The sequence below is a fragment of the Podarcis liolepis genome, assembly GCF_965112155.1.
Source record: "Podarcis liolepis genome assembly, chromosome: 14".
Taxonomy (NCBI): domain Eukaryota; kingdom Metazoa; phylum Chordata; class Lepidosauria; order Squamata; family Lacertidae; genus Podarcis; species Podarcis liolepis.
Window position 1 is genome coordinate 4817306 of NC_139569.1, and position 26074 is coordinate 4843379.

The following is a 26074-nucleotide window of genomic DNA, read 5'->3' on the forward strand; positions in this document are numbered from 1 at the left end:
GAGGCAGATGGCCTATGAGGCTCATTTCTTGCGTGGATCTCTGGGGCCATTATTGTGGTTCAAGGAGTTCTTATTCAGCTAGCCAGTCTGGAGGGTGGGATAACCCTTCCCCCTGGAAGAGGACAGAATACTCTGAATTCTGCCTTTTTCAGCTCGAAGTAGAAACTACCCCAGTGAGAGGAATGCTACCCGCCCCGCCCCCCAAGAAAACTGGGAACAGAAATCCTCTTTTTCTTCTTAGATTGCTGACTCACCTAACTGTGTTATCTTGGCAAAGACTATACAAGTTGACTTTATCAAATAATTGAATATTAGGTGCAACCAGTAGTACAAAGTTATGCCCTGGGAGTATGTTAGTGCTTGAACAAGATACATTTCTATTGCGTCAATTTACGTTGAGGTCTCCATTTACAAAATTGTTGTATGAATCATCATTCTCCACATTGACCATGGGCGAATGCATACATACACAATTTACATGAATTATTCCTGGTTTTTATTCGATTTTATTTATTTTATTTTATTTTAGCTGGGCACATATTCAAAACTTTACCAGAATGAGTGGTAGTAATTAAAGTGGCATTCAACAGCATCTGTTATGTATGAATTTGTCTCAGCTAATGTAGGTCCCATAGCTCTGCTATTAATTTATTTATTTCATAAAATGTATACACTGCTTGATTGTAAAAAACAAACAAAAACAAAAAAGAACAACTCCAAAAACCTCAAAGCAGTTTACAAAAGATAAAACAGGAAAATCAAGGGGGGGGGGGAAATACAACCCTACTTTTAAACATACAAAAGTTAAAGTACTTGAATAGATTAAAATTACCTCAACTTTCTAATCATCTGTGTAAGCTTGTCTAATCAGAAATGTTTTTAGCAGGCACTGAAATGAGTGCACTGAAGGTGCCTGCTAAAATTTAGTTGAACGCACAATACAAGAAAACAGTGGGTATGAGTGCTTATAATTTTACATTATGTTTTTAATTAAAACCAGGCCTGGTTGCTTTGTTTTTATACTTTTTCATTGTAATGCCCTGAAGGATTTTAAAATGGTACATGTTCATGCAAATATTTTCTCCTTTCTTCTTCGCCTAAAATTATTTTTCCACTTATTTTAACAAAGCTTCACTTTCAGGCTGGTTACAGTGGTGGCTGGCAGGAAGTGCATTGGCATTGTTGTTGGGCGAGCTTGACCATAGTACTAAAGGGGTCGTGTGGCTGACTTTCCTATGGCTTTCCTTGGTGCAGGAATAATGCGTTTCTCAAAACACATGCAAATTGGTTAGAATTAGTGATGCCCTTGGAAGGCGGTCATTATGCTTGGGATGGCTCCTCTCACTGGCTGTGCAGGCAGTCATTGATTAGATGAGCTCATCTGTGGGGGTGTGAAGATACTTGTGTCACTGGAGCATTGGAGCACTTTCACCAGATGGCCATTCACCTGTCTAAATAGAAGTTACATATGGCTAGGCAACAGTCAGCGCTGGATGGGATGGATATTGCTCTTCACTGACATTCTGAAGCCTTTGCTCATGCAAAAACCCAGAGATTGTACAACCATGACCCTGCTTGGAAAGTAGCCAGTGGCTCAAGTCTTCTGTGTGAAGAGCAGGGGAACTCAGCCTGGAGGCAAATGTACCTCCCCAGCCTTCTCTGTCTGCCCCTTAGGAATCTCCTCTGCCACACTTCCTTTCCCCATGCCGCATCCCTCACCATCACTACTTTTCCTGAGTGGTTTTATCTGGCTGGAATGGGGTAGTGCTTCTTTGTTGCCTGATTGGAGAGGGGTGTGCATGTATGGATATAAACTAGCCTGTTGCACAAAGCTACAATTTACATTTGTTGTCTTATCCAGTGTTGCCTCTGGCTCCACCCATCACTGTCATGGCCCCCGGAAAGTTGCCCAGATGGGAATGTGGCCCTCAGTCTAAAGGTGCCTCACTCTTTTTTCTGTCGATATGAAGTAGTTCTTTTAAAGTCTGCTTCTGTTCCTGTTCGGTCTTGTGTGGATAATAGCACCTGTTTCTTGATCTTCTTCCACAGCAGGTTAGATAGCAATACCTGGCCAACTGAAGATGTTTCATAGACTTCAGATTTTTGTCATCTGCTTTGTTTTTTATTAGAACTATGAGAACCACCAACTAGGGTCAGGTGTAAAAGATGAGCACTTTGAATTAAGGAATTCAGAGCTCAGGAGTTTGTTTTGAGTACCAAAATGGAACTGAGCACATAGTCCTTCCACGCACAAATCCAGTCCTGATTTCTCCCCACCCTCTGCCTCTTCATTTCAGTGGTGGAGGCGATGAGCCATTTTGTTGTTGCCTCTGTTAAAAATAAGGAGTGGGAAATCTTTGCTGATCTACTCTTAAGTCACCAAGAGTTCCTGTTCTATCTATCCCACATTCCTACTATAGAAGGGTAGGGAGAGAGAGACTACAGAACTTTGATTTATTGTGGACTCTGGAAGAAGAATGGAGCTTAATGGCAGCATTTATAAAACAAATTCCCCTTAGCCAGGCAAGCTTTTTTAAGATGGATATGTTAAATTATGGGGAGGGTGTGTGTTTTAAAATAAATTGGCCTATTTTGTTCGTAGGCATATGATTTTTTCCCTGACCATTATGTTCTCTCTCTTTATCTTAAACTGGGTACATTGAATGTAAATAACTCATCTGTCACCACTTCCTGTTGAAAAGCTATTATGCTTTAAGGGTTCTTGTATCAGAGATCAGGTCCTACTTCAGAGGATGCAAAGGTGGGCTCACATCCCAAGTGGCTAAGAGTGATCACTCTGAGATGTCTGTGCCAGATAGACTACCTGACCCTGGGGGGGGGGGGTAAGGAAGGGGGGAGTTTGATAGGAAGAGTCTATTTTTAAATTAAAGTCCCAGTGTAAACAGAATTAGCTTATGCCAAAGAGGAACTTGATATGTGCGGGAGAAGAAACAAATGGGGGTAGACAGGTCTGAATGACTAATAAAGGTAGGAGTTAATGGAACAAAACACAGTACATTAACTTTATTTCTCACACCAGTGTGGGTAACATTAAAAGAAAAAAAAGTCTTCCCTGAAAAGCACACATACAGCTGAAGCCAGAGAACTATAGGAAGGAATTTTTTTGAAGAAGCAATAGAATCTTATAGCGTGTAGGATGTGTCACATTTCATGTTGCTGCATTCCGTTGCAAGGCCCTATATTATATAACAATGTTTCCTTCATTTTGGGGAAAGACATTCCACAGACTGACTTAAGAAGGAGAGCTCCCTGCTTCCTTTTGCTGTCTGACATCCTGGGGATGTAACAGCTTTAACATCCACTTGATACAAGACTCCTAACTGAAGAGTTTGGTGGTTTCCCATCATTTTTTTGTTTGGAGAACCCCTGTAGCATGTTATGATATCCTGCAGAACTCCTCTTATTCCTTGCTCCCAAAGTAAAACAAATCAAGTAAATTGGTGGTAAGTAACCTAAATAAAATATACATTGCTTGTTTTGTTGTAACACTCACAAAGGCTGGTTTGAACATTCAGCATTGAAGGGTTGAGGGCCACAAGAGTCATTATGGGACTAGACATGACCATGTACTACTCATGGAGTGGAGGTTTATCAGTGGGATAGGGGGAAATGGGGTTATTGTTATAAAACTCCACAGAATCCCTAAGGGATATCTGTGGAACTATGGTTGAAAAATTCTGTTGACATTCCCCTCTCTGTTTTTAGCAGGCTTCTCATCTTTGGACCACAACTCTTCTCCTGCTGTCTCCTGTGACTGGTGGCCACTTAGGGACTTTATGAGCTAGTTGGGAGGAATATATGAATGTATTTATTTAAGCATTTTTGTTCCACCTTTCATGTGGCACCCCCAGGTGGTACCCCAAGGTATAAACATATTAAGCAAATATAATACAGTAAAAATCATTAAAAATCCACACAACAATCAAACATATCAGTTATCTTGGGCAAAATAAAACATGATACCATATACTGGTATAAAACATCAGCAAAAGTTGGGAAGCAGAGGGATGTCTTCATGAGGCACCAACATTGCAGTAGAGTTGGCATCTGCCTTACTGAAGGGGGAAATTGTTCTATAGGGTGGGTGCCACCACGGAGAAGGCCTTCCTCTTGCTACTGCCAAGCACACCTCTCTGAAGTCTGGCACAACCAAGAGGGCCACCTTAGCTAATCATAATGAATATGTCCCATTTTATTTACGACAGGCACTCAGGAGTACCAGGATGTGCTGCAGATATTATTTTTTAAAGCAGTTTTACCATCTAGTCTCTTGTTGAAAATCTCTCGTTTGGGCTAATTGGACTTGGTAATCTGAAACGGGGAGGTGGGGGAGAAAATTATTTTCTTGATTTCCTACTAATGAAACCATCTATTAATATTCTCTTTAAATCATTGTTAATTAAGCAAAATGCAAGTTTAATGCTAGGAACAGGACTGCTTCACACTGTGAAACAGGCACTGGGTGGAAAATAGTTTTACAGTTGTTCTTTCCAAAGTGGTGCTTTAGGCTTCTGCGTCTGCTGAAGTCAGAGAGCAAGTGAGCTGTGTGTTTGTTTTTGGATTAATAGTTGAAGTTCACTCATGTGGAAATAAAGCAGATTTAACTGTGACTAGAATTTGTCATTAAAAAGTCATTATGGAAGCCGACCAGTATAGTTCCTTCTCTTTTACCGTTAATGACAAAACAATCTCTCTCTCTTAACAAAAAAAAAAGGAAAAGAGGAAAACACTATATTTTCACTTGGAAAATGGTGCAGAAGACATAATATAATTGAACTGTGGTGAAGTGAGTCAGTTTTGGAGATTTATTGATCAATAATGTAGACAATTACAGCTTGTTTATAAAAGGAAAAGCCCCTCCTTGGCCCTGGAAACAACACTGAGACTTTAATAATGATAACTCTGGCATCTAGCTTCAACCGATAAAAGTCAATTGGAAGATATAGGATTTCAATAAAATTATGACACTAGATAAACCTGCCCCAGGAACAAATTTTCCCCGAGTATCTGACTTTAGTTAGATTTGTAACTTCAATTTTGTTTCCATTGATTGTGTGTGTGTGCCCGTGTGCGTGTGTGTTAGTGTTACAACTAATTAGAAAGTCACTGTCAAATAGCACATGTCTTTGAAGTATTTAAATGCAGATCCAAGAATAGGGGCAAGATTCAGTTAAAAGACTAGGTGACTGTGTTTGATAGGTATAAAATTATGAAACAAACAAACAAAAATGCATGGCACTTTGTTACGGGCTGGGCTGGGGTTGGGAATGTCAGGTATGTCATTCTGAGAAATATTTTTTAAAAAAGGATTTGGGAGCAATAGTTGATTTTTATAACTTACTGCTTTTCCTTTTGATAGAAAACACATGTAGGTGACTTGTGGAAGGGTTGTAGGTAAGTTGTAGAGCACCTGAATTTCACGCAGGTGGTCCCAAGCCAATCCCTAGCACCTGTGCTTGAAAACCTGCAGAGCTGCTTCTAGTCAGTGTAGACAATTCTAAGCTAGATGCTGGCTTTTCGAAGAGTGCAAGGAGACGAGAGAAGGAGAGCCTTCTTCTTCCAACCTCACCCAAACCTGAAGGGTCAAAGGGCTCCACATGCATGCTGCCAGCAAACTTTTGCAGGAGAGAAGAGCATCCAGCCAAGTGCCATCTTAATTCAAACTTGACACCCGTATTCACCACATCCTGTTGGCTCTACATTGTTATGGAGGATGGTGTGGTCTGTGCTGTTCTACCTGCTGCATCAAGGGCCTGATGAATGGGGTGCTGTGCTGAAAGAGGTGCTGTCATGAAAAGGATGCTTGGAAAGGTGGCTAACCTGGTGCTTTGAGCCCTGCCCGCCCAAAGTGTGTGTGTGTGTTTAAAATATTTTATTTGTTTATTTAGAATAATTTAGAAACTTCTTAATCAAATAAGCCATAAGCAGTGTACATGAAACTAAAACAATTATAAATATAGAAATAAGATTAGCATTAAAAAATAAAAAAGGATTATATACTGTATTTATCTGTCTATAAGATGCCCCCATGTATAAGACTCCTCCTATTTTTGGGACTCTGATTTAAGGAAATGGGAGGAGATGGCCCCCATGCATAAGACACCTCCAAATATTGGACATTATTTTTTAGGGAAAAAACCTAGTCTTATACACGAAAAAATACGGTAATTTTTGTAGATGCCTTGGTAAGCTTACTGAAACATAAAAGCTTTAACAGGCATCTGGAACAGCATAATGAAGGTCCCTGTCTAATATCAGTAGGCAAGGCACAGGTGTTGCCACACTGGAATATTGACTTCTCACAGATGGTACTTGCAAGAGTTCAAGTTCTACAGACTGAAGCAATTTTCTTAAGGTTACCTGGTCCCAAATTGATAAGGGCTTTATATACAAATAATAAGTAGCCAGTGGTAGGACTGAGGAGTTGCACCACAGCTTTCTGTGTAGCTTTTGGGTCAACTGCAGGGGAAGCTCCATGTGGAATGTATTGCAGTAATACAATATTGAAGTTATGAACACCTGGACTTACATAAGACCAAAGGCTTGTCTAGTCCAGCATCTTTCCTCACAGTGACCAAGCGAATCAGAAACCCGCAAGCAGGGCATGAGCACACCAACACCCTTTCCGATGTCTTTTGCTGTGCTTTTATTTTAGAGTGTCACCTTCTGGTTAATTGCAGCAATCCATGACCCTTATAGGAACCCCCCACCTTTTTTTTTAATCAGAACTCCAATTTTCATCTGGTTGCTAAGAGACACCTAGCAGGTTTTGGACTGCTAGTTTGAGAGAGCAGCACTAGCTAGCATGGAGTTGTACCTCAATAACACTTGAACATTTGTATCAAATCTGAAGTTAGCCAAGATACATTACACCATTAATGAATGATAGCCCTTTTATTTGTTTGATAGCTTATAATAAAGGCTTATCAATTCCTCCAAGTGTCTGTAAAGGGGCTATCAAGTATTTGATTTCAGAAAACAATATATTCTGAATATATCCCTGAAGCCCACAGGCTTGAGATCTTATGGTATAATCAGGAGTTGGTAGGTGCCCACACTAAGCAGGCCATGTTGAACTGCCTTCCCTATGCATAACTTCCTTTTTGCCAACACTTTGAAGCAAAAGGAGTAGTTGGTGATGCCATTTCATCTAGTCCACTCTGAAAGCCGTCTCCTTTCCTGTCCTCCTTCATTAACTCAGTTTCTCTAGCCCGAAGCTGTCCTTTGGTTCCACTGATGAGCCATCCCCAGCATTTCCAGATTGACCTTTCCGTACCAAGAGTGTTTTGAACACATCAGCAACATTTCTAGCAGGTATTTTCACCTTGCTTTTCACACCGCCTCGAGTTTATATGCTCTTCCTCAGCCTTTCTCAGACACCAGGTTATTAAGCACCTGACATTTTGACAGCCAAGTTGGAGGCACCCCAGAGTCCATATGCTAAAGTGTGTGTGCAGGGTTATATGCTGGCCTCATAAGTACTATTTCTGAAGTGCAACTCTTTTTTAGGGGGTGGGGGACAGCAGTTCCTTTTGAGATCCTGTCTTGTATGGACAAAATACGTCAACAAGTTCTCCTGTGAAGCTTCACCCCCCGAGAGAAGGTTTATGGGCAACGTTTTCCAGTGCTGCTCAGTTAGCAAGCATTGACATATTTATGTCAACAATCTATAGGACTCTAGTGAGAGGAGAGAGTTTAGATAATAAAAATCTTTCCTGGAATTTAGTAGTGTATCCATTTATTTTACTGCAGCCAGTGAGCTGTGGAGGTCCATCACAACTTCCTGCCATGTGCACAAGGAGTTGTGAGGATACCCTGTTAATGAGTGTTAATTTGAGTGTGGACACAACCAGTGAATCAGCTAAATCTGTAAGGTGAAAGCACTCCAAACAAATTATTAAATAAGCTCTGAGTCTGCAAAAATCTCTCTTGTTGTGCGTGTGTACTATCAAATTGTGAGTGGGATGACTTAGTACTCACAGTTAGTCTGTATCCTCAGATACAGCCTCACTGGATGCTGTGCAGGAGTTCATTTTAGCTTTTGTTTTCAGAGTAGCATGTTGCTGCTTTTCTGGGCAGTCATAGTCACATAGGCCAAATAGTTTTCAAGAAGCTATTTCTGTTTGAGCTCTGAGCCTTTTTCTACTGTCACTATGTATTTGTAACAGGGAAGAGGTTGTCCGCATATCCCTCTGCAATCTCCTTGCTTCTCTAGCTAAACAGTTTATTTAATGCAAATGTGTTCCCCTATTTCAATATATTTGTTTAATTATAATTGTTAATACTGGTGAGAATGGAATGCAACAGAACTGAACAGTGGGGAAATGGCCTAGTCTCCAAGGAGGAACGGGAATAAATTATACCAGCTTCAACGCAGCCTGAATTTATTAATTAAATTTGTATATTGTCCTTCATCCGAAGATCACAGGGTGGTTTACACCATAAAAATAATGAATGGAAGTCATAAAAAGCTAATTGTGTTTGCTTTCCTTTTTGTCCATTTCAACAGGCACGTGATGGAATGAGAGGAATTCTGGATTCCTATGACAGTGAGTTGAACCCATCAGAACACACTCCTCAGCTGAACTTCCGTGTGCGGGAGGCAGAGGACATGGTACAAAAAATGCAAGCGCACTGTGGTGAAATGGAGGTAATGTAGAGTCACCATATTCACTTGCTCTTTCTGCATCAGTTCTCCATTTGTAAAGGGGAAGAATAGTGACCTACCTCACAGGGTGGCTGTGTCCATCAATGGCTGACAGCAATAAGGCTCCAGCATGTGAATAGGGAGCATGCCAAGGAATACCAGTTGCCGGAAACTAAATGTAAAGGAGGGCTGTTGCTTTCATGCTCTTCAGCTAGAGGCACTGTCCTGGCTGCTGCCTCAAAACACACAAGCAGAGTTTCTTACATACAGTGGTACCTCTGGATGCGAATGGGATCCGTTCCAGAGCCCAGTTCGCACCCAGAAGCGAACGCAACCTGCGTCTGTGCGTGTGACGTCATTTTGACCGTCTGTGCATGCGCAAGCGCCGAAACCCAGAAGTAACACACTCCGTTACTTCCGCATCGCTGCAGCGCGCAACCCAAAAATACTTATCCCAAAGCTACTTCAACCTGAGGTATGACTGTATAAGGTAGAAAGAGATCCTTATTCAAGCAGTTGAAGAAGTGTGCATGCACACGAAAGCTCATACCAATAACAAACTTTGTTGGTTTCTAAGGTGCTACCGGAAGGAATTTTTTTATTTTGTTTCTTATTCAATTAATGGGATAGACTCAGCAGCACACATAAGGCTCAAGATGGCGCAAGATGTTAATAACTGGATGGAAGTGACAAAGATATCCCAACAAGTTTCCATGCCCAGCCCACCAAGCTTTTAAAGACTATGTGTGGTGCACTCCCTTGCAACATTTACTCGCCCTGCAAGGAATATCAGGATTGCAGATGTGCTGTCTTTCAGGGTGGGTGGGTCTGCTCCCTTGCATGAAGGTGATGCCTGTTTCTAGGTGACAAGATTGCACCCTCATATTTTGGATCCTATCCAGTCTAGTTCTATTTCCCCACTCAGCTGCTCAAAATGCCCCCCACCCCAAACTCTCCACAGGGGCTCTCTGCTCTGCTGGAAAGTTGGGGAGGAGAAATGTCATCTTCGTAAGGAGAGAGGGGATCCCGGCCTCCTCCATTTCAGGTTCCCATCATTCAGCGTGCCCGCTTTCCTCCTCCTCCTCCTCCTCCTCCTCCTCCTCCTCCTCCTCCATGTCAGAGATTATCAACTCAAGCTGGATCCCAACAATGCGGTGAGGCACTTGACAGGCATCTGCTTGACCACTATGGGAAGCAGAGGTCTTTGGTTTGATCCAGATGGGTTCGTTTGTTCTGAACATTTAAAATAATAATTGGAAAAAATGTTAAAACATTTAAAGCTGGTATGCATAAGCTATATAGTATAAATTTGCCCAAAACAGATCAATATATTTTGGAGAGGGATTGGAGAAAGGTAGATATATTTATCAGTGTGCTGTACTTGTTCTGTAGTTATGAGTCTATACAATGATTTACTTTGAATAGACACAAATTAGCAAAGGTTTTACTCAGTCTTCTGGGGGCTGGGAGATGAATCAGTGCAGTTTCAGTTTCTGCTTTGAAGATTGCCTTTTAAAGCAACTTATCATAGATTTCGCCTGCAGTGCATACTTTATTTAGTTTTTCATAGTTATCCAACTGTTACTTATTGGGGTGGCTTTAATACCGCTATTCATTCAATCTTGGTAAGGTGAATTGAATGTTCGGCTTCCAGGTTCCATTGTTAGCCTTCCACATTTCACACCTTTTTGCTTAAGGGAAAATCTCCTTTTCTGTCTTCTTTGTTTTGGCACTGGTCTGTTCAGTCTTTTCTGAAGGAAGCATGTGGAGAAAAATATTTTTTTAAAATAAGAAATGCTTTAAAAAATTCAATTGAATCTAGCAGCTGCTCTCTGTTAGACAGAACAATACCAGATGATAATGAGCTGCTGGTTGCTGATACAATATGGTGATGATGGTGGGGGAACTGTGTGGGAGCAGTAGGGAGTCTGGGCATTTGTTCCCAACATCCAATATCCAGCAAACGGAAAACTCAAATTTACCTATAGGGTGTGCTGTAACACAGACAACAGAAATCTCAAACAGATGATTTCCCAAATGTCATATTTACTGTTTTGCCGTAGTCCAGCTACCCTCTTACCTAACTTAGACTCATTCTAAGCCAATTGATTTCCCTTCAAGCCTTTTTTGAGCAAATGTTTCATTGAACACAATTGCTGCCTTTTAAACTTCTCTGTCTTCCTTTCTGTCACTTTCCCCAAATTTATGTTCAAATAAATGACGATTTCATTTGCTCCCTGATTTATTTTTCTACCTTTGTATAAAAAATATTGTTCTCTGCATAATGTGATGCCATGAGTTCCCTTGAGGAAGTAGGTGGAACTATATTCATTTAAGTTGGTGTGGGAACATGTGGCGCTCCATATGTTGTTGGACTGCAACTCCCATTGTCCCTGACTAATGGCCACATTGGCTGTGGCTGATAGTTGGAGTTCAATAACATATGGAGGGGTGCAGGCTCCCCATTCCAAATTTAAGTAATTTAGATATTTTCAAATATAAAAGCTAACAGACACACCAGCTTCCCAATAGATGTTATTCGCCTGATGGAGATTTCATGATGCTTCACCTTTGTGCAAATAGAGCCCTGGAACTAATGATTTCATGAACAAGGGGTTATGCCAGCCTGGTCAGCCAAGGCACCTGTGATGATATTGGTTGTATTTGTACTCCGTTGACACTGAGTACGCTCTTCACAAGCAAGCTTTACTCCTTGATGTAAGTTCCTGACAATTGTTTTGAGAGAGCACTGTTAAATTTAGGCTTGGGAAGGTTAGCACCAGTAACGCAGCATCATAAATGTAACTCCATTAATAGTCTTTTCATTACAACACATTTGGCTCGGCAGGAAACATTAATGAAGAGAGATTTGCCAGGGAGACTCATGCTGACACCTTCAATAGCCCACAACATCCTTTTATATTGAGAGATTTATACTATCTAGGAGCTCCATATGTACTCTAATCAGTTATACAGGCCCAGCAGTTTTCACACATCAAATGCCATATGTTCTAGTTTTGTTTTCCCATTTTTTGAGGGAGGGGGGTTTGAGTGTCCTGAAAACTGATCAGCCAAGTATTCTCCCCCCTTTCCAGCCCCTAATAACTGTGGCACATCTGCTGATCCTGGCATCTGGGCACTGCCAGTGCCTGCAGTAATCACAATGAAATAGATCTCCACAAAGTGTTAAGCCTCTTCTCCTGTTGGTATTCAGAATTTACACATGGAGATGATAAAGTATTTATCTGGGCAGTTTACAGCTTTTTTTTCACATTAGGAGCCTGCCTGCCAGTCATTGCCAAACACATTTGCAGCACCTTGTTTCTCCTTGTCCTCCTCCTGTTATTTTCTGCCCTTCCTCCCAAAGGAGCCATTTTTCTTTTCTCAGATTTCTTCTTAGGCAAATCTTGGTATATAAATCAACTATCAAATTCCATGCATCCTATCCTTGCATTGTATGAACCATAACAGGAGACTCATCCATTCATTGCAGGTATTCATTAGTTGCTTTTCAGGGCTAAGCCCTCACAAACCAACCTATAAGGAGAAATAAAACATAGATACTGTGGTAGAGTGTGAAGCACTGAGTGGACACAGACAAATAGTAGCTATACAGATACAGATCACCAAAGTTCAGGTGTTCACACCTGAAATAAAACACATAAAAAGCAGATACAGACATATATGAAACAGATTTATGAGAGTACCCTTTTGCTTGAGCAGCCTCTGACTAGAAAGGTTTGATTATTCAGTTATTCTTAACGTATTTAATTGTATTATACAAAGCTGTGGTGGTTTGTGTAAATGTGGGAAGCTGCATGGTTCCCCCTGCCCCTTTTAAACAATAAAACCTAAACAGTGGTACAGCTTAGCGTAGTTCTCTTTGAGAGCAATTCCAAATTTTAAGTGTCCTGGCCCTGGCCTATATTCTGCACAGCTAAGATTCACAAGGTTGTGAGTTAGTGAGGCCCTAAAAGTAGATCACAACATGTTAATCTGGGAGGAGGCTGTACTGGAGATGCTCTGGTCCCAAGTTGCTTGGGTGGTAAAGATCAAAATCAGCACCCGGAAGAATCAAATTGGCACTATAAAATGAGAGTATTTTAAGGTTTTGCAGAAAGAACTAGATGCACGATTATAAGATGGAGGACAACTGGCTTACTAGCAGTACATGTGAAAAGGATCTAGGGATCTTTGTGAACCACAAGCTTAACATGAGTCAATAGTGTGACGTAGCAGCCAGAAAAAGGTAATGCTATTCTAGGCTGCATCAACAGAAGCAAAGTGTCAAAATCAAGGGAAGTATTAGTACCACTCTTTTCTGCCTTGGTCAGACCACGCCTGGAATACTGTGTCCAATTCTGGGCACCACAATTTAAGAAGGATGTTGACAACCAAGGTGATCAAGGGTCTGGGAACCAAGCCTTACGAGGAATGGTTGCAGGAGCTGGGTATGTTTAGCCTGGAAAAGAGGTGATTGAGAGGAGATATGATAGCCATCTTCCAATATCTGAAGGGTTTTCACATGGAAGAGGGAACAAGCTTGCTTTCTCCTGCCCCAGAAGCAAGGCCCCGAACTTCAAGTTACAAGAAAGTAGATTCCGACTAAACATCAGGAAGAGCTTCCTGGTGGTCAGAGCCCTTCAACAGTGGAATGGACTCCCTTGGGTGGTTGTTGACTCTCCTTCCTTGCAGGTTTTTAAGCAGAGGTTGGATGGCCATCTGTCATGGATGCTTTAGCTGAGATTCCTGCATTGCAGGGGGTTGGACTAGATGACCCTTGGGATACCTTCCAGCTCTTAAGATTCTATGACCAGAGTTTAGTAGTTCTGGTTGAAACCCAGGCAGCTACATTTTAGGCCAGCATAAGTTTTTGAGCTGTCTTCAGTGGCAGCACTGCTTAAATTCAACCCATCCCTTGAGGCAGGTATCCCTGACATTCTTTGCTATTTTCAGGCTTCTTTGCTCACCCAGCTACTGATTTGGCAACAGTACATTTGTGTGATGCTTCAGCAGGGCCTCTGGCTAATTTAAACACATGCTTATCTAGAAGAGGGTTTTAATGTGTATTTTCCCTCCACCCCCCTTTTCAACCTCCCTAGTGGTTTTGTTCTCAGTGGATCCTCTTGCTGGGGTTAAAAGTCTCTCAGAAAGGATTGTCTTAATTGCCTTTCCTATGGGTTATTTGACTTTAAGACTAAATAACAGCACTTAGTTGTGTTGCACTTCTTACCATCCATTCTCAAACCCCTTTTGGTGCCTCTTTTGAAATGTTAAACGTGTCCCCTGTTTAAAGTGGTCTTGTCAGCAATAACAGTGGTGCATGTCAGCATTTGTAGAAGTTTTTTTCCCTCTTTCCCCCCCAACCTGGGAGTTCGGCTCAACTCCTTAAGTCTACCTGACTGTGGGAGACTAGCAGATGATAACAGAGCCTGGCTTCTATAGAGGATTTAAAATTGGGTTCTTTTCCAAGGAAGGCTTGGAAGGAGGAGATAACTAATGTTCATTTACTATTCATTCACATTTTGTCACAAGGGGAGACGCAATTTCAGTGTGGAGGCTGAGTGCTTGAATGTGGCTGCGTTGGAGAGTGTTGCCATCTGTATCTGGTGATAGACTACTGACAATATAGATGCTTTTCCATAAGGGAGGTAGGAGGCTTATTTGTCATGACTGCAAGCCTTCAGCCAGTCCCCACAAGATGGCAGCAAAGAAAGACTTCTCACTGAGAGAGCTGCCTTTTCATTTTGCATGGTTTGTGCTTAGTTATAAACAGGTAGGTGTATGAGAATTCTACGGGATGCAAATAGTCTTGTAACCAGAAGACTCTTTCCAATGTTACGCATTAGAGCAGGGTTGGTCAGATGACTTCAGCTTGTGGGGCTAAATGTTACCCAGCCAAACTTTTCAAGGGTTCTTCTCTACCTGCCCTGAGCACTTTGGCCAAGGAGGATTCTGGTTTTTTAAAAAATGGAATTAGCTGGCCTCCCTCAATCCCACAATTATATCATACATGAAAACGGGACAGCCTTGTAACACCTTGTTGTCATGCCAAGGACTGCTTCCCAAGTCTTCTCTCTTCCTTGCTACACATTGGTGAAAGTTCTACTGCATCTGCTGTGTGCTGTGTTACATTTACTCTGCAACAGCCTGTCCACTGATTTAAAAGGGTATGATTATCCTTTTGGTTAAAAAATGCAAAATGTACACTTAACAGTGTATTAAACTGTATCTGCACCGAGGGCCTTCTGGCGGTTCCCTCATTGCGAGAAGTGAGGTTACAGGGAACCAGACAGAGGGCCTTCTCGGTAGTGGTGCCCGCCCTGTGGAATGCCCTCCCCTCAGATGTGAAAGAAATAAGTAGCTATCTACATCTGAAGGCAGCCCAGTTTAGGGAAGTTTTAATATTTAATGCTGTATTGTTTTTAACATTCGATTGGAAGCCGCCCAGAGTGGCTGGGGAAACTCAGCCAGATGGGCAGGGTATAACTAATAAATTATTATTATTATTATTATTATTATTAGTAGTAGTAGTAGTAGTAGTAGTAGTAGTAGTAGTAGTACATAAGAGCAAAAATGCATTACATTTCATCCCTTTCTCAGATAATTAACCTCCAGGAACCCCAGGGAGGCAGTTGAACCCTGAATAATGACAACTGTAGCATCACTAGTGTAAAAAATCAGTCTTTAACGTGGAAGCACCTACACTTTGGAACTCCCTTCCTGCTGACATCAGGCGGGGACCTCTGCTGCAGTCTTTTTTGGTGCCTGCTTAAAACATTTTTGTTTAGACAAGCCTATCCAGACATGTAGATGTTAACATGTTTTTATCTTTTGCTGTTAAAATTAATTATCTTTTAAATGTTTTTAATTACTTGTTTCTAACTGATTTTTGTTTATAATGTTAATATTTCTTTTAAGCCACTTAGAGAATTTGCTACATAAAAATCTTGTTAAAATAAACAAAAAATAAAACACAAGTTAACAACACTTTTGCAGGGAGGACACCCTCCCCAAAAATAGGGACAATAATTTATTGGGAGAGTGACCAGAAGGACAAGGCTGTCCTTGTTAAACAGGGCCAATGGGAGTGCATACCTTTTTGGATAGAGGTGCCTGATCAAAGTTGTTTGGTGTATAACAGTGGTTGTCAGCAAGTTGCCCTGCGGATGCTCCCTGGCTATTGTACCTGCTGGTTGGGACTGATGGGAGCTGTAGCCCATAACATCTGGAGAGCACTCTTTTTCTTTGCTCTGGCTAATAATAATAATAATAACAATAATAATTTATTATTTATACCCCGCCCATCTGGCTGGGCTTCCCCAGCCACTCTGGGCGGCTTCCAAAAGAATATTAAAATACTGTGATACATCAAACATTAAAAGCTTCCCTAAACAGGGCTGCCTTCAGATGTCTTCTGAAAGTCTGGTAGTTGTTGTTCTGTTTGACATCTGGTGGGATCCACAGGGAGGGCGCCACTATAAACTTCATGGAAATAGAGGTGTGTGTGTGTGTGTGTGTAGGGGGCAGAGATATCAGGATATATATATATATATATATATATATATATATATATATATATGGAGAGATGAAAGCAAGTAGACAAGAAACCTGTCAACATTGGGCATGGTCTCCAAGAGCCAGAGTTCATTAAGAGAGTGGCATTCTCATACAGATCACATTAATGCCTTGCAGCGGGCTACTGTTTGATGAGCTGTGTGTAGCAAATGTTGGCAAAGGGGTCTGCACTCATAGGTTTCTCTCTGTGCATAATAGAGAGAGGGGCTTCCTGCCTCTTGGCTACCAGTTGTCCATTAGAGAAAAAGAGAGCAAGAGCTGTGAGTACAATTCATTATTAACTGAACTCTTGTGTGCTTGCTGTGACTAAACGCTAACTCAAAATTCCATCCCAGAATTCCCCCCCCCCCGAACTCTGTCTATATAAGCCAGTTTCTCTGAATCACAGAGGATTAGCTAGTTGTTCTTCAACTGATAGATCAAGTCGATCATGCCTAGATCTCAACTGGGTCAGAGGGGTATCTTCACCAATTGCTTTTTCTTTCTTGCTTGCTTATTTAGGAAATCAATCAAGAGAGGATGAAGAGATGGTGTGTGTATGAATGAGGCCCCCAAAGTAGCCTTTGTGAGACCATGGTATCCTCGGACACATCTATTGGCACACACCCCTTCCATATTTTTAAGTTGATGGTTTTTTGGCCTTTTTGGGGGGGCAAGGGTTGGCTCTGTTTTGTGAGTGTTGCCTGATATTTTGTTGGCCTTTCTCAGTCTTCTCCCTTCCCCCGGAACACTCTGTTTTGGGGTTACACTGCCTACCACTGTTGGGGATACTCTAGCTGTAGTGACCGCCTGCTTGCTGATTAACCAAGTGCATTGGGGTGCTCATTGCAGAGGCGGATTTAGGGGAGCACAACCAGTTCAGTTGCACTGGGCACAGACCCGCCTGAGCGCCACAACTATGATGTTGACTGGAAGGCAAGAGGTGTCTGTGTATGTGTGTCTTTGTGTGTGTGTGTCTCTTTGTGTGAATTTTGTCACACAGGGTGCCACTGAAATTCAAGACTCTAAGGCAGGGGTCAGCAAACTTTTTCAGCAGGGGACCGGTTCACTATCCCTCAGACCTTGTGGGGGGCCAGACTGTATTTGGGGGAAAATAATGAACTGAATTCCTATGCCCCACAAATAACCCAGAGATACATTTTAAATAAAAGCACACATTCTACTCCTGTAAAAAGACCAGGCAGGCCCCACAAAGAACCCAGAGATGCATTTTAAATAAAAGGACACATTCTACTCATGTAAAAACGCTCTGATTCCTGGACCATCCGCGGGCCAGATTTAGAAGGCGATTGGGCTGGATACGCCCCCGGGCCTTTGTTTACCTACCCTTGCCCTAAGGCAGTGGTGTCCAAACTTTTTTCAGAGAGGGCCAGATTTGGTGAAGTGAACGGCCGTAAGGGTCAACCAAAGTTGCTGACCTTAGGAGCTTTACCTCAGAAGATAAACTGCCACAGGCCCTGGATTAAACAGGCCAGATTAGGCCCCGAAACGGACTTTGGACATGCCTGACCTAAAGTCTACCCCTGCCTCATTCCCGCCCCCTCTGGCACAGTAGGTTGTGGGTTTGGATTACTCTACCTGTCATAAATCCTCCCGGGTAGCGTGTAAACAGGAACTTGTCAAAGCACTATGCCCATGTCTAAATTTGAGTATTTCCCTTTATTGTGGGAAATTGAAGAGAAGGCTTACTCATGCTCTGAGACGCGGAGAATCTTTTTTAAAAAGCAAATCTGTTTTCTAGCGCCTTGTGCCTAAACCACCAGCAAACATTAAATTGTAGATTAATATCTATGCCATTCCATAAAAACATAACAGGGTTTCAGGGAATTTGTCTGGCTCTATTCAGTTCTTTGGGTTTTGCCACTTATCCTTTTGGCTTAATCAGTGTTAAAGTCAAACAAGCTTTGGTTGCTGCAAAAGCTTTTTAGCAAACAGAAAGGCTTGTGGTTTAGAGCAAATCGGCAGTCATTCTGCAGACTCGGCAATGCAGTTTCTCAAATTTTATTTTATGCTAAATAAAACAAGTAGTACTATTGAATGGTGCATGTGCTGTGAATATTACTTTTGATAACAGCAGGAAAGAGATGGGTTGCGTGAGACTTCAGGTTTGCACATAGTACAGATTTACATGTTTTAATTTATTCAGATGAGTGTTCACACCACCGTAAATAGAGCATTGTGATGCTAGGCCTGTCTGTCTGTCTCTCTATGATCACTCGTGGCCGAGTAAGATTGTCTTCTGTGAATGCAGTCTTAGCTGTGTGTCCGTAAATGACCATGGAGGCCAATTCTGGATCTGCACATCCTTCCACAGTGGGAACATAGGTTTCTGGATGGGAGCTGATCACAATGAGGATTTTCCAAATGTGCTAAGGCATCCCATAGAGGACACTAGCCTGGTAGTACAGGTGTATTATGTCAGGTGGCCCAAAGCTTGGACTGCATCTGTCCACTCCTTCTCCCAAGCTCTTTATCTGGGTCATCACTGGATATTGTCCCCTGTCATGAAGATTTTATTTATTCATATCCTGGCCTTCCTCATAAAGAAATTGAAGGCGGCAAACACCAACAAGCTAGATTTATTTTATTTTATTTAGTTTTGTTTCAACACCCATTTAAAAAACCACTGAGAACATGACATTTAAAAACAATCACAACTAACATTTTTAAGATTGTAGGTTAAACTGCAATAATTTTAAGTTCTTCTTGATGTTAATAACAAGGGAGATGAATGTACCTTACTGAAGAGGGCAGAGAGCCACCACCAAGAAGACCCTGCCATGCCAACCAGGCAGCAGCCAGCAATATATGATACGGGGTTTCCCAAACTCATTTTGGGATACAGGGGCATATATACTTCAGTTGTTTAGGTTGCTCTTTCAGCTTTTGTTTTCAGACTTTCAAGGGAGTAAGCAACTGGGAGTTAGTAACCAACTTTAGCCCTGTAACTGATACAGTCATGAGTAAATGTGAAGCTGTGGTGTGTAGAATGCATAGTTAACCCAGGGGAGTTATCCCAGGAGAAGTGCAGGTCTGATTTTAATATAAATGGGAGTTAAATTAAAATATTATTTGTCCATGAGGAATTTATAATAAATTCATTGCAGTAACCTTGGTTTATGTAAGGCATATCTGTGAGGTTCCGCTGTAACGAAACACACATGAAGTAAGAAGCATGGCACAGACATAAAGGAAGTAGTAGTAATAGTAGTAGTGTAGTAGTAGTAGTAGTAGTAGTAGTAGTAGTTGTTGTTTACCCTGCCCATCTGGCTGGGTTTCGCCAGCCACTCTGGGCGCCTTACAGCATATCTAAAAGCATAATAAAAACATCAAGTTTTAGAAACCTCTCAAGTACAGGGCTGTCTTCAGATTTCTTCTAAAAGTTGTGCAATTCTTTATTTGCTTGACATCTGAAAGGGAGGATGTCCACAAGGTGGGCACCACTACCGAGAAGGCCCTCTGCCTGGTTCCCTGTATCTTTGCTTCTTACAGTGAGGGAACCAGCAGAAGACTCTTGGAGGAGGACCTCAGTGTTTGGGCTGAGTGATGGGGGTGGAGATGCTCCTTCAGGTATACTGGGCCGATCAGCTCCAACACTTTGAATTGTGCTTGGAAGCGTACTGGGAGCCAGTGAAGATCCTTTAGGACTGGTGTTATATGTGTGCAATGGGAGTGAGTTATTTAATCAAAAAGTTAACATAAGAGTTATATTTTATACTTAACAAAATTATAAAGGTGGTGACATATGTGTAAATGAGAAAACCCAAATTTTATTTTATTTAAGTAGCATAGTATGTGGGGGCTTCAGTCTTTCTAGATCTAGAATTTCTCTGATTCATATTTCTGTGAGTGAAGGCAGAAGTGTGCCCAATGAGAGATAGCAGTGATATTTATTTTCTGTAATGCAAGCACAATGCTTTAGAATTCATTTCTGTCTGCCCCTCTCTCACATGCACATCTTGGATAGTAAAAGGGATACTTCTGAATCTATAAGAAGTCAAAGTTCATAACATCCTTCATAAAGTTCATTACCACTTCACAACAGCTCCTTGATTTCACATTCTCTGTATATTATTGTTCTTAAGGTCAGCAGTAGTTTCCATTTACCAGAGCGCTAAGCTTCACTTGCTCTTGGAATTTATTTCCATGCCTGAGTGTGGGAAGGATCAAGGGTGGAAAAGAGATCACCTCCCAAGATGTCTCTGCATGTTCTCAACCAGGCTGTGATGTTCTTAAGAGCTCCTTTATGGCATATATCCAGAAATATATATTAGCCTCTTAGATACATTAGCCTGTTTACCTTTGGCTGCTAATTATGCCTCTGAAACAGGCAGCCTTCAAGTTTGAAGTCCTTTTTCTTTGACTTCTATGTTTAGACACCTTAATGAAGAGAATAAATGTGAAAAGTGGAGACTTGAAAATATTTAAAGCATAATGCATTTGATTCTCTCATTTACTTTGTAGTAGAAATTTTATTGTCTGTCTGCTCAGAGAATGTAATAGAGAATGCAGTGGAGAATATAAAACTCACAACTTGATTGACAGGACCCAGCTTCTCGTTGACAGATCCTCATCATGTGTGATTGGGTTGTTGGCTTCAGGTAATTGGCATGCAGAAAACGGTGTGATAGAGTTTTGCTGAGCTTCCTTCAGTGACACATGGATATCATTGACTTGATGATGCATTTCTTTGGGGTTGCCTTATCAGTGCTTTCAATGTAGATCCAATAAGATAGCAGGCTGCAGGACATTGTGTGAAAACTGTGAGGACATCAGAAATAGCTTCAACATATTGGGAGATATACCAGCTCCATTCCCTCCCTCCCCCCCCCCCAATCTATTTGTTTGTTGCATCTTCTTCCAAGGAATGGAGAGTGATGTGTATGGTATCCCTTACATCCTCACACCAATCTAGTGTGGTAGGCTAGGCTGAAAGAGGGTGACTTGGCCCCGTGAATTTCATGACAGAGAGGAGAAATGAATCTGGATTTCCCTGGTTGTAGTCCAACTCTCTAATAGAGTCTTGTCTACTACAACATGCCTATTTTGGTTTGTGTGTTTTTCTTCTGCTTGGAAAAGGAGTTACTTGTACCCACAGGTAAGCCTTGTCTATACATGAAGCACTCCAAGTGTTTGTACACAACCTTGCCTGCTTAGGAAAAAATGCTGAGAATCCAGAACTACTTTTGTAGAACTTGTATCTTTCTCCAAAATCGGCATCTGTGTCAGTCTTTCCAGTGCAAAATTTTTAGATGCAGTTTCTGACAGAGTTGATTGCAACATGAGAAACATCCCATGACCCTGCTAGTCCCGAGTCTGTCTTCTCCTTTGTGCCAGTCCTCTAGACACAACTTTATTCAGCTCTATCAAAGTGCTGGTCTCGAGTCAGGCTACTCTCTTTTCACAAATCAAAGTATGGGATCACAGCTTAATTTAACCTCTTATCTCATGGAGCACTTCACCGTGGCAGAATTCTAATTTCCAAGGCACCTGGTATTGTGTTATGCCTGATAATGCCACTAGCTTAGACTGAGAATGTATCTATTTACTGGTGCCCTGCATTATAACTAGCCCTTCCATTTTTTCTTTCAGAGCATTTAAAACCATATTACCCCATTTTCAATATCTTTTGCAGCTACAAACACAGGTGTGCACGTTTGATTTGCACCCTTCTAGCAATGTTCTCTTTCCCAGCCAAACTCTCCCCCCTCCCCACCCAAAGGTTGTTTTAGCTCGGTAGCACCCTCACCTTCTTTTCTAGCTCACTCCTTCTTAATCTGCTTTCGTCTCTCCATTCTGTTTCCCTGTTTCCTATTTATAGACTAACTTGCTTCAGCGGCAGTCAATTAGAACAGCAGTGAATCCTTTAAAAGGAGGATGCCAGGAGGGAATATATTTGTTGATTTGCTTGCTCCCGGGGAATCAGATTGATAGTTTAGTTGAAGCCCTTGCAGCACATTAAAAATTCTCTTGGGTTTTGTTGATTTTTGAAATACATTTTCATATATTAGGAAACAAAAAGAGGGGGAACACTTCATTTCCATGCAGTGCAGAATGCAAAATTATCAAGGAGGCAAGTAGTGGGGTTCTTGTTTTTCTTGGAGCCGTTAACATAAAAAATCGTTGAGGAAACTTATTGGTTTGTTTCCTATTCATTCATTTATTTTTACATTAGTATCTCACTTTCGACGAGTTAACAAAGTACTCCCAACATTAATGCAGTTCTTTTGCATTTAAAATCTTTAAATGCAAAGCTAAAATCAGAAAAGAAAATGGGAGATTAGATGGATGGGAAAGTGGAGAGCTGGTTGAAAAGCAGAATTATAAAAGATAAAGCACAGCAAAGGGGTGATGGTGTATATGACTAATATAGTTTCTATTGAGTTGCATCTCCTTGTTATAATTTTATGAAAGTGTAGTCTATAAATATTTATATAAATAAATATCATCTTCCTACCTGTCCTGTTTATTATTGTTGGTGGTGGTTGTGTTGGAATTATTTTCCTCCTTTCCTTCAACGAGCTCCTTCCCATTTCATCCATCATTAAGAGACAATTAGGTCACCCTTTGAGCTTCGGGATTTGAACCTGTTTCTCCCAGATCTTAGTCCAGTACTCTAACCACTATGCCACGTGAGCTCCAGGCGCCTTCTAGGAATCACAGTTCTCATTTTTATCACTATAATATTAAAGTTTCCGTTTATATACCACTTACAGTCTGAAAGATCTTAAAGCAGTTTACAATATACACACTCATAATATAAGTGTGTGTATATACATATATAAACACCCCCCCCCAATAACACTATGTCAAATGAATCACATAGCAAAGTACATAAACAGTATCCAAAAACATAATATAAATAAATAACATTAGAGAGTGTTACAAGGCAGTATAATGCAGTTTTTCAAACAACACAACATTCATGCAATGTAACTCCATCTGTTTCACACAGCCACTACAACCATTCACTACTTCGAGCATTACCTTTAACAACCGCTCATACATCATTTATTGTTAATAATGACAAAACATTATAACAACTTGCTCCATAAAATACGAGTGGGTAGCATGTTTTGGAGAGTTTATGATCTAAAATTTGACAAAGAGGAAACAACAGCATAAGCGTCAGAATATATAGGCAGAAATAAATGGGAATTTATTTGAGTTAAACATCCTCAGGCTTGGTTACAGTAGGATGGGGTGGAGTGCCTATAATCCTCAACATAGTGCTTGGCCCCAGTTCCCATAACCGCTGGCTGTACTGGCAAGAGCTGATGGGAACTGGAGTTCCAAAAGAAATGTTACAAGTTCTCCACCCCTTCAGTAGGGCATGGAACTAAGATGTTTTATCAAGCAAAGGTTTCACATAAAAGGTAGGTTTAAAGAAGGAATTGAAAGAGAGCTAGCTTCATACAGACTTAAGAGTCGGAGAGGAAGAAATGGTTGAGCTGTTTGAGGGAGCTTGAGACTTGTGGACAGCTAAAGGGGATAGAATTGAAGAGCATATACAGGAGTAAAGAAATAGAGGGACAAGGCCATGGAGTTTGTGCTGTATCAATGAATGACTAGGAAGCCAGTGTAGGAATTTAAAGAGGGATGGAGCATGTCTGAGTAACCTGTGTTGATGATGCCATTCATAGGAGGTTAGAAGGATAGAAGTTTGGTCCTGGGCATGGACATGTGGAGTTGTAGCCAGTGTTAGTCCTACTCAGAGTTGACCTATCAAAATTATAATGCACATGACTAAGTCCTACTTTTGCTTTTCTTTACTGTTCAGTTCTCTGGTTAGCCCTTTTTATATCCATTTATGCCAAGGGAAGAGGAAAAGAGATGATAGGCTGTTAATAGAAAAGTTACATAGTGAAGGACATACAGTGAACCGAGTGGGATGCCCTTGTTGTTCTTGCATGCTAAGCATGTAAATTTGCCAGCTGTGATTTGTGTGTGTATGCATGATGAGAACAATTTTGTGTCCAGTATTTGGGAGGGGGGCAGTGCTTTAGCATCAAGCTTCTTGAGTCCCAAGGATGTCAAATGACTCCCTTGGAGTCCATCAGTATCAGAGGTTCACTCAGCCGTGACTGCAAGATGCTGTCCTAGCTGCCTTGCAACTCCAACAGCAGCTGGCTTGGCACAGTTTCATCAGTCATGTTGCCTTTTTCTGTCAAGGAGAGAGCTGCAACCCGACGGTTTTGCTTGGCAGCATGCTAGCTCCCCAGAGGCAACAGTGCCATTGGCTTGGAATAGGGGCACCATACAAAATAAGTGTGTGTTTACAGAAAGCATAGTATTCCCAGGAGATTCTTGCTGATCCTTTTGATCTTTGTATTTTGTCTTCTGTGTAGCCAAGGCTTCTGAAGGAAAACAAGAAGGAAGAAATGAGCAGGTTGTAGTGCTGGGACTTGCTCTCTTTCCTCCCCCAATGAGATTTAGAATCTGTATTTTCTTCTGCAATAAACTGTGTGTGAAAGTAGAAACCCAGAAACATCTGAGTTGCACCTCTGTACCTTCCTGCTGGAAGGTGAAGCAACCTTTCCTTCTTGAACCCAGGAGATGGGCAGATGCAGCCCATGAGTAGGAAGCTTGTTCGTTTGCTTGTTAACAGTCACACCCCCTCATATTTATCAGGTTGGCTTGCAATAAAATAACAAGCACATAAAAATAAACAGATGGTGATAAAAGTAAGCTAAAACAGCAAAACTGTAAAAGCAAGATAAAAAAATATTATGCAGCAGAATCCAAGAGATCAGCAAAAAATCTAAAGCCTGGATTATTATTTGTAAAGTCTTCACCTGAAAGGGTGAATACCTGGTGAGCCTATCTGGAAACAGTGTTCAAAATCAGGACACCGCTACTGAAAAGGCCCTTTCCTCAGTGATCCTGGAGGACAGACCTGAGACTGGGATTGCCGCTCCCTCTGGCAGGACAGGGTTCACTTTAATGATCCTCCTGGGCCAAGGGCCATTGTAGTCTCCCCAGAACAGCTTTGGTCCAGGTCAGCTGAGCTGGAGCTCTGTTGGAGCTCTGCATGAGCAGCACTTTCACTTCTACTTTTTAGGGGTGGGGGATCTATTTCCTCCTCCCTTTCTCCTTCTCCTCCTTCCTGCAAGCTCAGTCCCTTGGACACCTGGGAAAAGCACAGGCTCCCAGCCAAAACCTGCGCAGGAGCATGCAAGAGTTGCGAGATGGGGACCGATCGTGACCACTTGGCAGACAAGCTGGTGCAATTGCTCCTTGCATTTGCAGACAGACACTTTGAAGTCATGTGGCCAAGAAAAAGCCGTTGGGGAGCTTGCAAAGGCCTCAGCGGGGGACAAGCCGCAGCACAAGTTCCCTACCTTTCAACCCTTTCAGGGCAACTCTAAACGGCTTTTCCTTTTTGAGCATATTCCAGATGTGCTGGAAGACCTTATTTGGCTTTTATGGTGACATAGGCTAGGACAAGTAGACTCTGGAATTCTTGTGTTCTGTATGAAATCTGTGTGGACGTGTATTTTTTAGTACTACTGTTACTCATCCAGAATTGGGGAGGCAAAAAGATGTACAAAACTGAAACCAGAGCCCAGTATGGTTAGCCAGGTAAGAGAGATACTATGGGTCTAGTGATACCCCTGGTTTCTAAGGTACACAGGAAACTGCCTTAAACTGAGTCTGTTTTAAGTCGGCTTTGTCTACACTGACTGGTAGTGGCTCTTCAGGACTTCAGATGAGGTCTTTTAAAGACCTACCTGGAAATGCCCGTGGACTTGAATGGCTTTTTGTATGCAAAACATGTACTCTGCCACTGAACCACAGCTCATTCAAAGTCACTTGAATGGCAGATGT

General features: G+C 41.6%; 1 protein-coding gene across 2 annotated transcripts in view; it reads left to right on the forward strand.

The window, feature by feature from the left end:
• MAD1L1 (mitotic arrest deficient 1 like 1) overlaps nucleotides 1-26074 on the forward strand; it is a 464357-nt gene that overhangs the window by 171250 nt on the left and 267033 nt on the right. For both annotated transcript variants that reach the window (XM_083474732.1, XM_083474733.1), the window contains exon 12: nucleotides 8531-8671. In XM_083474732.1, coding sequence (XP_083330858.1) covers nucleotides 8531-8671 — 141 coding nt within the window. The remainder of the gene's footprint in view (nucleotides 1-8530; nucleotides 8672-26074) is intronic.